The following is a 15,218-nucleotide window of genomic DNA, read 5'->3' on the forward strand; positions in this document are numbered from 1 at the left end:
AGAAAATGCTCCACCACTGGATCTCATGTAGGCACTTCCCCAACTGAAGCCACTTTCGCTGATATAACTCCAGCCTGTGTCAAGTTGACACACAAAACCAGCCAGTACGTTGTTGTTTATCCTTGAGTTCGTCAGGCTAGATGGCCTGTGAGTTTCTGGAGATTCTCCTGTCTCTGCTTTCCATCCTGCCTTAGGCTACCCATGTGTGAGGGTCTTTTGCATGCTAGGTAGTGCTGATGCTGGCTCGCAGGTCAGGTGAGCTGAGTGCCAGGGCAGGCATGGAGTTGGGAGAGGCACAGACCTGGGCAGTCATATGAGCACTGTGTGGAGAAAGATCTGGGCATGTGTGTTAAGGTTTTGTCCTCAGAATTTTGAAGCTTTTAGGTTTTTTTTTTTTTCAAACAATGGCTACCTTGTCCACAGTATGTCCTTAGTCCTTCCAATTCCATAGATGGTTTGGACGAGGAGGACGGTCCCAGCAGCTAGTAAGGGCCACATTCTCCCTTCAGAAGAAGACAGCGTATGTATAGAATGGGTCTGGGAAGATGGCTCCGCAGGTAAAGAGCTCACAGCACGTTGTGAGGACTGGGTCTCTAGAGTCCACATATGTGTTAGGAGATGCAGTGGCTCACCTGTCCTTCCATCACCTGGGAGACTGAGACAAGGAGTCCCTGGAACAAGCTAGGACTAGACTAGAGGAATCTATGAAGAGCTTTAGATTCATGTGAGGAGCCCTGCTATAACACATAGGCTGCAGAGTGAGCAGGGAAGGCAGCTGACATAAACCTCTGACTCCCACGTCCACGTCACACACACCTGTGCATTCACACATGCACACACATATACACACATATACACACCTGCACACCACACAAACATACACAAGAAATAATGAAATAAAAAGGAAGAAAAGGAGAGGCCCAAAACTCCACAAATGAGGGTTTTGTGTGTGAAGACCTTTGACAGGTGCCAAGGAGCCCTGGCTCTGTGGGAACTAGAATTTCCCCTCACCTGTCCACAGGGGATGCCTCCTGGGGATCCCTGAGGCTTGAGCTCTGAAGGTGTTAGCTTTCTTGTTGACCAACTGTGATTATGGGGAAGCTGTAGCTTCCTCTGAGTTTTAGCATTTTGTAGAGTAGAGGAAGAACTTCCAAGTTCAAGAGTCAGGACTCCAAGGTCACCAGAGATGCTTCCTCCAACAGCTGATGGGAGCAACCAGAAACCTTGTGTTTCTAATGCCCCAGACACGAGCACTCTGTCTTCCTACATCCTCAGGAATTGGAATCTTGCTCTGCTCATAAGTTAGCAAGGTTGAGTCACTGCCCTGGACCAGGGTCTGTAGGTGCAAGAGCTGAAAGAGGCTACTACACCCACCTGAGGATTAATAATTTTCTAATAGTCATGCTGATATGAAGCAGGGTTCATGTCGAAAATTCAAGAGGAAACATGACAGGATAAGAAAAGAGGAAACAATATGAACAGTAGCTATACTGCAACAGTGACCCAGCATTTGGATTTCCAGCTGCAAGAGACCAAATGATCAGGGGCCAGAGCTGCTTCTCTTCTCAGGATGAGGGCACTGGGGAATAGTCAGGGTGGTACTGAGCAGTGGGGTCGTGCCTGGGAGAGGGCGAGCAAAGAGGCGGAAGCATCAGCCTCTGAAGCTCGGATTTGATGATCCTCACTGAATGCTTGTTCAGGTCTTGCTCTTCAATGTGACTTTGAACCTGTCGTTTTTCTAGAGTGAGGGCATCTTGGGATCTACAATGGAGCCTCATTATGGCTGGCTCCCTGTTTCCAGATAGACTTGGATTGTTTTATATCAATCCGAAGAGAGGCCTTCTTGATAGGTGAGCCCCTTCCGGCCCCACCTACTAAAGGACACTCTCCTGCTTCATTTATACGGGGCACAGTATTGGATCTCCTACTTCTATAGGACTATACACAGGATGCACTATTAGAGAATTTGCTTTAGGTGGGTCCTGAGTGCAAGTGCCAAGAATAACATCCTCATGCCTGACTCTGGTCACTGCCCCACAATACCAACCACGAAGCCAGCCTCTGTAGGCTTACTAGTCATGCGCTAAAGATTGCATGTAGAAAAATCTAGGTTCCTGAAAGGGGACGAAGGGTAAAGAGACAGCCACCAGCAGAGCAGCAGCTTAGTGTGATCCGCTAGGCCCTCGCTAATGCTCTCCTGCTAGCCCCATGGCAGTGTGATAGCATAGGCCACAGAATCTAGAAGCACCTTGGAAATGGCCTTCTGGGTATGTTCCTGATTATGGATGTGAGGTGAGCAGATGTTTCAATCTCTTGCTTACTTGACTTCTCCACCATGATGGACTATGCCTTGACTAGTAAGCTAAACTAAACCCTTTCTCTCTTCAGTTGCTTTGGTTAGAGTATTTTATCAAAGGCAATAAGGAAGAGCTTTTTACTATTCGATGGAAGGTCTGATTCTCACTCCAACTCTGCCCCATATATTATGGGTTGTATGAATTTTTGCCCATGTTGCCTAACTTCTCTGAAGGCTAGGTGGTTTCATAGTTTTGGACTGGGGATAATCTAGCCTTTCTGGTGTGTCCCAGAGCCCACCCAACTCTAATTACCCTTGGGGTGATCTCAAAGCTCTTGGAACTGTCTGGATTAGCTCCCAGGACACTTTGTAACTGAATCGGGAATGTTTTTAGACTTTTGTTTTTAAAGGAAACAAAACTGAGGGTTGTTGAGTACAAAAGAGTCAATGGCAACTCTGGGAAAATCCCCAAGAGGAGCTTTCTTGAAGTTTGCCTTAGAGGAATCCTTGGGATGACAGAAACCTGGATCTGGGTGGGGCAAAGGTCCCCACTTAGTCTAGCTGAAAACCTGCCAGCAGGAGCCCTAGGCATAGGAATTCGGAGGGTGTGACCCTACTTACTGCCTGCTCCTGGGACCTTTTAGAATTGGAGGGAGACCAGGGGACTTGTCTTGCAGCAGGAAAGTGGCCGCAGCACACTCTTCTGCAGAGAAACAGGTTTGACTGGGTAGAAGTCCCCGGAGGGAACAGAAGGGGTGTTGGGCAGAATGTTCCCTGTTCACAAAAATCAGTGTCTAAAGTCTTGAATAAAATAACAAACATCTCTCACAAGGCTGAAGGGGGTGGGAGGGTGAATCAGAAGTCTGGCCTCATTTGCACTTGGATTGTCAAGGTTTGGCTTTTGATTGGTTAAAGATCCTGTATCTTAATTGGGGGGGGTATTAATTACTCTTTGGCGTGCCTACTTCCCATAGGCAGCCTGACACTTCTGGGTACCCTGAAGGTCAGCACTGCCACCTTCCTGCCAACCAGCCACTCACCCTCTCTCCTTCTCCTGTATTCTAGGTCTCCTGAGTGAGGCCATTGCCCTTGCCATACACCATATGGTCTAGAGAGTAACCTTCACATAGGCAGGAATCTGATTTGGCTGTGTTTGTTATCTTTCTACTTGGTATCCAAAACGATGGCTGGTACAGTAGCTGCCATTTGCGTTTGTGGAGCAGGTGCCTGGAGGATGGATTAATGCCCACCAGCTCAGCACTAGACGGTCTTTGTCTTAGGTATGCGGACCCTGGCTATTGTTTTCCTTAGCTATATTTAAAATTTGCTTTCTTCCAATTTGAGCCTCATTTCCAACATTTTGCTCAGATGGAAATAAGGGAGCCTCGGATCTTTGGACAGAGAAGGAAAGGGGACAGGAATGAGTAACAGAGGATAAATATAAGCGAAATACAATAATATATATATGTAAAACTTTCATAAAGAAATCTACTGTTTTTGTATGAGATTTCAAAAGATTAACAATAAAAACCTAAAAATATCTTCGTCTAAGAAAGGAACATCATTATTTTATGCTGTTCAGTTTATTGTCTCTCCTAATTTATCATTGATGCCTAAGTGATGAAAGGCTAGCAAAATCCTCCTCAGGATGTCCGTTTTCTGTAAAATTGGATTCTTTTTCCTATCTTACCTGAAGCTTATGAAGGACTCATATTCATTGCATTGTTCCGCACAAGTATCGACTTAGTACTTACTGGTGGCCTAGACACAGCATTTGGAATGACGTTCTGATTCACACAGGATGACACCCATTGGCACAGAGCCAAATGGGACAACATGGTAAAGAAGCAATTACACAAATAGCCTTACATCTATAATTTCATTTGAGCTGTGTGAGTGGAAATACAATTCCGGTTCCTATGAGAATATGAAATGGGAGGGGGAAAGACTTGGACACAAATAACTTCAGGATATGTCAGGAGAGACCTACTAAGGAAAAGGGAGGTCTGTCTATCTATCTATCTATCTATCTATCTATCTATCTATCTATCTATCTATCTATAAACTGAGCCCTGGGAACTGGGGGGGGGCTAGTTCAATCAGGAAAGTGCTTACCATGTACACATGAGGACCAGAGTTTGAGTCTTCGCACCCACATAAACTGTGTGATATTGTACCCTGATAATCCTCTGCTGGCTGGGGAGGTGAAAACAGGTGTGTCTCTGGGGCTCCCTATTCCTCCAGCCTAACCTATAGGTGAACCCCAGGACCTAATGAGAAATGCTGTCTCAGAGAGCACAATGAATTTGGTGGTTTTAAATGAAACTGGCTCCCATAGGCTCATAGGGAATGGTATTACTTGAAAGGCTTAGGATGGGTGGGTGCCCTTGTTAGATTGGTGTGACCTTGTTAGAGGAGATGTGTCACTGGGAGTTGGGCACTGGGATTTCAAACACTCGAGCTAGGCAGAGTGGTTTACTCTCTCTGCTGTAGAGCTCTCAGTTATGTCTCAAAGACCTTGTCTGATTGCACGCCACCATGCTTTCTGCACTGATGATAATGGACTAAACATCTGGACTGCAAGCCAGCCCCAGTTAAATGTTTTCTTTTATGAGTTGCTGTGGTCATGGTATCTCTTCACAGAAATAGAAACCCTAAGACAGTAGATGATTCCTGAAGAATGACACTCAAGGTTGAGCTCTGGTTTACACACACACACACACACACACACACACACACACACACACACATTCATACACACACACACACACACACACACACATTCATACACACACACACACACACACACACACACACACACACACAAGCAAGTAACCAAAAACCCAAGACCTGAAAGCAGAGCATGCTTGAATCCGATGAAGGGTGCCTAGGACAGGGACAAGCATCTGAGCTTCAGAAGTGGGGCCTGAAAGCTCTGGACCAGAAAGATATTTGTTTCCTGCCAAGATGTTCCTACTTGACTGGGAAGGTTTCCTGTTAAGAGCTAGGGAAAGTGCTCACCCAGGACATGATCAGACTCCTTAGGTGTCAGCTTTTGCTTGGGCAGCTTTTTTGCTGGATAGAGGATAAGGATCCCAAGAACACTGTGCCAGCAGCCGGTAAGGGACTTTGTCAGCATTAGAACATGCCAGAGGGCATCAGATGATGGGGTACTGTGAGCATTCTAGCTCCGATCTCTCTTCTTGTACTTCTGAACCCCTCATGACCTCATCGGTCTCATTTTATTTACCTTCTAAATGCCTCCACTTTCCAATACAATCAACCAATGCATTGGGGCTTAGGTGTGTTGCTCCTTGGAGGCTGGCCTGCAATCACAGCACTTAGCAAAGAGGACAATCATGAATTTGAGGCCAGCCTTGGCTATCTAGAGAGAGTGAGATCCTATGGAATAGACTGTCTACCTGGCAGCATAACATTTGTAAAATCCCAAATTCAGTCCCCAGTATTAACACACACACACACACACACACACACACACACACACACCCTGAAATGTCCTGAGATCAGTAATATACAAAACTGATGTTTATGAGCTATCCCCATGTCATGACATTTACCTGAGAGTGCAGTTACACCAGGTCACAACATACTCATTTCCTCTCCTCAGTAATCTCCTAGCAGTGTTTGCTGCTCCCAAAACTATACACTGGTTGTGCAGCATCTCCACATTATGAAATGGAGGCCTGATCCTGGATCCACTAAGTGGGTTGTGAGTCCCACTGTCTGGTTGCTGATGCGTTGGTGACCTTGGCTTTCACTGAACTTAGACTTGACTCCATTGGTAAACAGGGATGTGCAGAGGCATTGGACTCTTTCCAAGCAGGCAAGAGCTGGTGTTTTGTTTCAAGCATGTGCACAATCCATTTTCCATTGGATACCCTCACCATGATGTTCTGTGGGTGCCTCAGACTCACTGCTCACAGTCCGTTCAAACCGCTGTATTCTCAAATTAGCTTCAGAGCCAGGTCTGGAAATGGCACGATCTTTCCAATGCCTTTGTGTCTCACCTTCTCCATCCAGCTAGTTAAACATCATGTTGACTGCATCTGGAGACTGTCTCTCTAATCTGTTTCCTCCCCTTCCTACTCTCTCCTCCTCACTGTAGACCTTCCCATGTCATTTTCTACAAATCACCCAGCTCTCCTGCCAGGATGCTGTCTTCTGTCTATCTATTAACTACTCGGCACCCAAAGTTGTCTTCTAAAAGGCAGATGGAGACCCTCTCATGGACTCCTCACTGATTAATGAGCCAGTGATCTTCCTGTGTGCAGTGGCATCCCTTCAGAACATTCTAGAAATGCAAATTCACCAACCCCACCCCAGACCTAATGAATCAGAAACTCAGGGATAGAGCCAAGCCATCAGAATCTGTTGTAACAGGTCCTTCAGGTGACTCTGACATGAGCTCCAGCTCACAAGCAAGCAAATCCAAGCTTTAGACCCATCCCTCCTGGCCTTGAATTAAGATTATCTTCACTACGGTCTCCCACTTCCCAGAGCCCCAAAGTTGTTACACCAAACCTTTCGGTTCCCCCATATGTGTTAGATTCTTGCCCCTCTACATCTTTGTGGGTTGTTTTTGTCTGGCATATTGTCCTTCTCCTCCATCCCCTGTGGAACTCCAGCCACCCCTTAAGAGCCATCTCAGAGGTCTCCTGCCTCAGCGAAGCTTCCCCTGACTGTCCTGAGCAGCGTGTAGTCGTCCACATTCTGGATGCCGGCAGCTCGTTTGTTGACAACCTAGTTACAACTATTTCTGTCTCTCGATTTGGCTTCAGCTGAGGGAGAGACTTTCTAATCAGATAATCAGGGCTGTTTTAAAATAGAGCAAGCTGCTGGCTGAGGCGCACTCATCCTGAGGCGTGGGAATTGTCAAGGCGACTCCATGCCGCCTTCCCTGAGGCCCCGTTGCTACTCACTACTCTTCCAGGGGTGAAGCTACCTCTTGTGAGCACAGCGCATGCAGCTGGGCACTGTGCCCACCACCTTGTAGGCATGCCACTTTTTTTTTAAACTATCAAATGAATAAAAATAGATTTCTGCCTTATAAGGGAACATGGATTGCTGGATCTCCAAGTTCATGTCTAAATAGACATTCCTGCCTTCTATCTCTGCAAAATACCTACAAAAATATTGTAGAATTGCCACTCTTTATACTTCAGATGGAAGCAACAGCCACCTTGTCCCTTGTCCCAGGACTCTCAAGTGATCTGGTGGGTGGAGGGAGTGCCTCCTAAGTCCTGGTGCCCAAAGGCTGCTACCAAGGCTGCCTTTGCCCACTGGTAGAACAGTCGTTGGGATACCGCTGTATGGACCCTATCATCTCCCTGGCTGCACCAAGGGCACACTCCATTCACATTACCTCACTGACATTCAGAGGCCAGGGTCTCAACGGCTTTACTGCTGCTGCTGCCTTCCTCAGGAGCTTATGCTCTAAGCTAGAGCGACTCCTTGGGTTCCTATGTGGCTTTTTATCTGATTAGCTGTGTGACCTTAGGAAAATTGCTTGTGCCATCAAATGCCTTCAGCTGTAAAATAGAGGACTGGATGACCAGGGGTTGCGGTGGGTAGTGGGTGTTGAGAATCTATGAAGATGAATGCTCGTAGCTGAGCATGAAGCAAGCAGCTAGGACACGGAATTCTTCCTGTCCCCCATGCCGCCTGACTTTTGTTTTCTCTTAGTTCCCATCTGCAGCCTCCACTTCCAGTTTCTATCATTTTCTTTCTTAATTGGAACATCCACCATTCCAGATCCTGCCTTGCTCCCAGCAGAGTCCTTAGACTCTTGCCTGCTATTTTTCCTGTTTGGAAACTTTCCATCCTATCCACCCCTTTTCAAGCTCTCCAATTGGCTGGCAGTTCAGTCTCTTCAAGGTTAAATTTGTGTTTGAGAGCACTCTGCTTCAAGCATTAATTTCTAAAAATGAAGTACATCAATGGTTAGGATATCAAAATAGTTATACACACACACACACACACACACACACACACACACACACGGGGGGGGGGGTGAGGAGACAGAGAGAGACAGAGAGGGAGAGAGAGGGGGAGAGAGGGAGATAGAGAGAGGTGTGGGCACACCCAGGAGGCATGCATACCTAGCTATTCATCCATCTCCACGTGCATAGCTGTCTAATTCATTAGGCTGTGTTTCACAACTTCCCAATAAACTTTAATACATCGTTGCTGCAGCACATTCTGTAATTTAATCTGTAGTGTCAGTGACCCGCATACACCAGTTCAACCCAGCCAGAGTCAACTGTGGTAACCAGTTCCTTCAAGAAAGGGCACTTGGGGCTGGAGAGATGACTCAGCAGATAAGAGCACTTGGCTGTTTTTCCAGAGGTCCTAGATTCCTAGCAGCCACACGCTAACCCATAACTTTCTAAAACGCCAGTTCTCAAGGATCTATGCCTTCTTCTGACCTGGCACCAGGCATATATGTGGTGCAAAAACATATATGCGAGCAAAACATGCACACATAATTTAACAAGAAAGAAAACAGAAAGGAAGGAAGAGAGGGAGAAAGAGAGAAAGAGGGAGGGAGGGAGAGAGGGGGGTATTTGGAGCACCCCCTTTCTGCTTCTTTGCTCCTCTCTATTTGGGTCCAGCACAGGCATATCTGTAGAGGGGTCAGCCTCCTCTACATCCCATGATTCCATGAGGCTGAACACGAAGCAGACGGACCTGTAGTCCTTCAGAATGCTCTCCCCTGTACCAGGGTTCTGCTCTTCAAGGTTGGGCCAACCTGCATCTAGAACCAAATCAAAAGCCAGGGGCTTTCGTCCAGACAGAAAGAAACATCTCAAGGTGCTGTGGAGCCCGTGTGCACATCAAGTGGGCCACTAGCCCACTGTAACATGGAAATGTTATGAGAATGTCACCCTCGAGGGAATGGGGGTTTTGAGGAAGGAGTTTCCAGCTACAGATGCTTTCAGATGTATGAGATTTTGGGGGAGTCCAGGTCTTGGCCTGGGAGCCAGGGTTGCAGAATGAGGAGGTGGACCACTTTTCTGAGTTTCAGGGTTCTCTGGTTGAGGCAGAACCCAGAGTGCACCTGGACAGAGCTGGCGCTTGTGAGGGGAAGCAGGACCAAAGCAAAGACACTCAGCACTGGCTTTACATACTGAAGGCCACCACAGCTCGGGGGCTGGAGATGAGTCTTCCTGGTGAAGCCAGATGAGTCCCTTGAGAGCTGTGAACTGAGGCAAAGGCTTCACATTCTTATACACATGGTCAGATATGGCGAAACTGATGCAGATGCTCTTCCCAGCCCCAGTGGAGGGCATTCACACTGGACTATGGAAGTGCACATAGACACATGTGCACATAGACACATGTGCACATAGACACATGTGCACATAGACACATGTGCACATAGACACATGTGCACATAGTCACATGTGCACATAGACACGTGTGCTCCCACCCAGAAAGGCGGAGCAGCAAACAGGGAAACCCAACAAGTTCCAAATGCGGGAATGACAATGACATTCTAAAAAGAACATTAGAGATGGCAGGGGGTGGGGTTAAGGAGAAAGGCATAGTACATTCATACCTTCAGGAAAGCAGTAGGCACAACTGCCAACTACCCGCAAGACACTGTTTCACTGTGTGGAGGCCAAGAAATGCCAGTGTGCCCACAGAGAAGAGAGACCTGGAAAAGGGAAATTAGCCTGTGCTACCCTCATGTCCTTTTCCCAGTCTGTAGATGATGGATACACTTTAACAAGTGTTTCTCTACCACAGACCTTCCACCAGGATCCCAGAATGGGAGTTTTGGTGCCCACTCTCTCATCAGCATTGTCACCATCACTAACATCGAGACCTCAGCTCTTTATGTGTCTGCAGTGTGGTGGCCTCCAGCCCCTGGGGCGCCACAGGATCCCTGCAGAGAGGAGGCCCTGAGAACTGAGCCCCTGCTGATCATCAGACCCCTGTTAACCTAGCTGCTGGTCTCCCTGCCCTGAACACACCCAGGCCACAGCGGACCTGCAGGAGAGAATGATGCCTCTGGTCCACTAGCACTGCGGCACTCATGGAACATGAAATGCTCTTCAGCAGGAAGGGAGATGGGAGGGAAGAGAGAAAATGGACATCTTGTGTCATCACTGATTTATGAGTCTAACTCTTCCCGGTTTCCTCACCCAGAGATGACAATGCCTTCCTCAAAGTTATTTCATTATTTATTTATTTATTTATTTACAAATAATGGTAGCCATCTTTGAAAGTGTCCAGTGCATTGTGAGGACGTAGTAGATAACTTAATAGTTTAGGACCCAGAATTGAATATAAAATGATGTTTTCAACCACAGTTGCTGCTGTTTGTTGCATCTGTTTCAAAAGCTCACATGACACAAAGGACTATGCTCTCTGGTGTGTTTTAGAGGCCTCGGGGAGAGAACACACATAGGTCTTAAACTAAGGCAGGCACACAGCGGGGTTTCGGGCAGTCACAGAAGCTTCCATGCTGGAGTGGTAGCCCTCTGTCATCCAGCAAGAGCAGAGAGAAGAATAATGCAGCTCCAAAAGGACGGAGTGTGTCCCAGGGAGAATAGGATATCGAGAAGCCCTTTGGGGGAGGGGGCATGACTTAATGTCCCTACTCTCACAAGAACCAGAGTCTGTCGCCATATTGATCCCTTGCCAGGACTCAGCAGGCACCAAGAAGATCCTTTTCATTTGGACCTTGCGCCCTGTGGTTGCATAAGTTGGAATTGATACATGGTTGACCACAACACCTTGTAAAGAAGCGAGCAATGGAATGGCTCTAGCACTCTCGCAGGCCTACCTCTGGTTACAAAGTCCATGATGGCTATTCCACGGATGTGCCAGATGTCCTGGGAATCTCCGTGTGACTGCATCCCCAGGAAATCCAGGCTCTGCTAGTCTTCAAACCCTTCACGAGGTCACAGGGGAGGGGCTGGAGTTTGATTCAGGTCTTTCTCCCAAGAATACCACTTTACAACTGCTCATGAGCTGGAGGGTGGCCACAAGATCAGTGGGGAAGGCCCTGGGCCAAGAGAATCTGTAATGAGTACATTTATCTTCTGTATATGGATTATTCATGAACCATTTCAGTTTGCTTCTGGGTAGACATATCATTTTTTCTGTTACAGTTTGAACCCCAGCACACCACACACACACACACACACACACATACACACACACACAAATCTGCTAGAATAGTTATAAATTTTTTTCCCTATCTGTGTAAAAGGATGAAAACTACTTACCAAAAGCAAAAACAAAACCAAAGCCAAAAGGAAAAAGAAAATTCCAACCCTTTACACAACCCCCAAACAACAAATGTGCTGAGAAATAAAATTGCCAGGCCTGTTATTATTGGCGCAAAGCACAATTCTAATTGGCAAGCCTATAGCTGGGAAGAACAAGGAGGACCTGAGTGTCAACTTGCTGCCCAGAAGAGAATGCCGAGCTTCCCGCTACAAGGTACCATTTTCAACGGGGGCCATAGCGATTCCTTTAATTCATTAATCCAACGTAGAATATACCAGAAGGGGAGAATAGCACTCTGTTTATACACAACTCTGACATCATCCGATTTTAAGAAAGTTTACTGAAACCACAGTCATGGCCTTGACAATACTGAATGCCAAATACTGGTGTCCACAGGTTTTACAGGAGGGTTCCTGAGATCCCAGTCACAAGACAAGGTTAACAGATGGGAGAGGCCCGAGGGAAGGCAAGCACACGAATTTTATTGAGAAAAAAAAGCTTATATACTGTAAGGGTTGCTGAAGTTTAATAAATAAAGGTCAACTTATAATATATAAAAACAATATAAACATTTATATGCTACATGCATATCATATAATTTAAAGTAATAATTTATATGTGGGGACAGATGCCAATTCATGTTCTTCCGATTTTTCTCGACAAGGCACACACACAGGAAGTGTCGATTCGTATCCAGCGCCAGCCTACGAGTTTGTTGTTTTCTGAAGTCAGTGCTCGGACGTAGGTTTGCGACGTTTTGCACTGAGAGTTCCAGTGTTTGTCATCAATCCCCCTGCAACCGTTTTTGACTGGCCTGGCTTCTTTACATCTCGTTTCATAAAAATATTGTTTCACGGGGGAGTTGCCGGTTTTTATCTCCCCCAGCACTGTGACCTGGTGTCCCCGAATGTCAATGGCTGAGGACTTGTCGGTCACCCACAGGCTCTCACTGTCACACACTGAGTACTCTCCTCGGTGACTCTTATGCTCTGCGTAGCGTTTCCTCCGTGGTGACGTTCTATTGGTTACCACCGGGTTGCCCACATAATCCTCCATTAGATATAAAGGAGGGGGCTCCAAAGGGGTGCTGTCACTCAGCAGGACCCGGGGCGAATTGTAGCGTCTCTGTTGCCGTAGTAGTTCTGTGTCTGTTGCAATCATTGGCTGGAATTCTGACCTGGCGGCCTCTCCCTGCTCTGGTTCTCTGGGTGTCTCTGCTTTGGGCAGGGTGCTCTGGTAATTTTCCTTAACATCCACCATCTGCTTGGAAAGCTTGTTTTTCAAGATATCCGCCTGGATCAACTTGATAATGAGGGAATTGAGAGAGTCTTCTGGCAAACTCCTTTGATCCATGTTGTTCCCTTGGATGCCACGGAGATAAGCAAGAAATATCACATAAAACAAGATGGACATCACCTTGTTCACCTGTAAGATCTGAAAAGAGGAAACACAGGTGTTAACAGCTGGCTGGAAGAGTCCGGGTCATTCTGGCATCAGCCACCTGAGGCTGACAATCTGAGAAGGATGGGAGGGTACCACCAGTCTAAAGAAGCACCAAGCACCGGAACTCTTCCCTGTTATTTAGAAGGGGCGGGGTTTCCTCTCCCAGCCCCTGAGAAATACTGAAAGATACAGCACAGGTCTTCTGATTACTTGCTTCCTAGACTGACAGCACCAGTTGTATTTTTTACAAAAGATGTCTGCATTGTTCCCCAGCCTCCTGCTGTGCAGGGATGACTTCCTTAAACATCCCTGGAGCTTGGGAAGCTACGTGGTCCACTCTACTGAGACAACTATGAGGACTGCATCAATGTATCTCTGGATCAGCCCAGAGCTTTTTAACTTCCTCAAGACGTGTAACGTTACCAGTCCCCAAGTGCAGCGTGCAAGCTCTTCCAGAGGGACATACAAGGGCTGCCAACTGAGTCTGTTGTTTTTAAAGTGTGGCATCAGAGAGAGGCTCATTCCTGACCCTGCTACCCTTGTAAGCAAACACAAGACCGGTGGACACCTGCTGAGAGAGCCTAAGTATGGACTCTCAGAAAGACACTGGTCACCAGGACACCCTGCAGAGGATCTCCCAATCCTTGCACTCCCACAGAAGACAGAGATGCAGCAAAACTCAGCTCAGAGGATGGCTCCACCTGCTCTGGGTAGTGAGGGTTGAGATGGTTTCTTTTGCCTCCTAGGGACTTTTAGTTCCCATTATACTATTTCTTTCTGCTGTCCTAAGTCCCATCCCATAATCTCCCCTTTGATGTGGCACTTTAACCCACCCACCGCACCATTGCTCTTCTGTTGCCATAACAGAGCCTCAGCACAGGGCTCCTGGCGAGTCCTGGAGGAATTGCAGCAGGATCTGGAAATGTTCCCCGCTCATCTCCCATGCACAGGGCCAAGGCCTTTCCGGAAGGTTAGCCCAGGAGGTAGACTCTCAGGTGGAAAGATAGCTGTGTTGGTGACCCTGACCTGGTAATCCCCTCCCCCGACCCAGAACATTCACTCTTTAATCACCGCGGCTGCCACCTCAGTGGCCCCATGGGCATTTTCTCTTCAGAGTCCTGTCTTAACATGGAAAAATAAAACCCTTTCCCTTGGTTCGGTATTGGTATTTTCAGAAAGGTGTTGTAGAATCCGGGGGGAATACGCAGGAAACAAACAAGGTAACAAGGCTGTAGAAAAGAAGCCCTGGTCCTAAGCCTTCACTGTGGAGCCTGTCCCAGGAATTTGCAGCCTCACCACCTCTCTCCCCATCTCCTCTGAAGTGTGGCTTGCTCTCTTATCCCCAAAGGCCAACAGTATTCCAGGCATTCACATCTTCCTGCTGGCTCCTGGACTGCCTCTGTGATAAGCAGGCCATCTTCCTTCCCTGGCACCCAGTCTCAGGGTAACGGGCTCCTTCAAGGTCAAAGCTAAGGGAAGGGCTCTACCATGGCTGCCTGCCTAGAGACTGCGAGAATTGTGTTATCCCAGGAAAATGGGTTCCCACGGGGTAATTAATCTCCCTCCCACCCTGCCTAGAAGCGACATTTCCGTCAATCTTGCAAGCCTGACAAAACAAAACTTAAGGAACACAAAATGAAGGACACACACACAGCTTGAGCCTCCACCCCTTGCCCAGGACAGCTGCAATAAAATCATTTGAAACTACAAGTCTTAAAAAACAAAACAAAACAAAACAAAACAAAACAAAACAAAACAAAACAAAACAAAAAGAATTTATCAGATTGTCCCAAAGCCTAGATCCTATAAGTATGAACACACAAGGATATTGTATACATGGCAACAAATCAGGATGATGGATGTGTGGGTCGGGTTGCAGATAAAGTAAGAGGTTGGTAAGGTGATTATGAGGATGATTTGACAAGGTGTATATTGGATGGTACAATGGACTTGGGATAAGAAAAAAAAATCTTTGTGGTGCTAGCCTGAATTTTGATGCAAAGGGTAGTGCTAAAAAGCCCCTATCAAAGGCTGGAGAGCTGCCTCTGCGGGTAAGCATCCTTGTTGCTCTTTGATTGGACCCATGTTCAGTGCCTATACCCTTGTTGGGTGGTTTACAACATATGTGACTATAATTCTAGGGGGTCTAACAGCCTCTGCTGATCTCCATGGGCACCAGCATACAAGTAGGATGTGCATACGCACTCATGCAAATAAA

The 15,218-nt window shown here is 47.0% G+C and overlaps 1 protein-coding gene across 1 annotated transcript in view; it reads right to left on the minus strand.

The window, feature by feature from the left end:
- Window positions 1-12,064: 12,064 nt before the first annotated feature.
- The window catches only part of Ntf3 (neurotrophin 3), a 67,871-nt gene continuing 64,717 nt past the window's right edge, over window positions 12,065-15,218 (minus strand). Inside the window, exon 2 of the mRNA XM_052172698.1 lies at window positions 12,065-12,991. Coding sequence (XP_052028658.1) covers window positions 12,194-12,991 — 798 coding nt within the window. The 3' untranslated portion in view covers window positions 12,065-12,193. The remainder of the gene's footprint in view (window positions 12,992-15,218) is intronic.

This window comes from Apodemus sylvaticus, chromosome 2 (genome assembly GCF_947179515.1).
Source record: "Apodemus sylvaticus chromosome 2, mApoSyl1.1, whole genome shotgun sequence".
Classification (NCBI taxonomy): Eukaryota; Metazoa; Chordata; class Mammalia; order Rodentia; family Muridae; genus Apodemus; species Apodemus sylvaticus.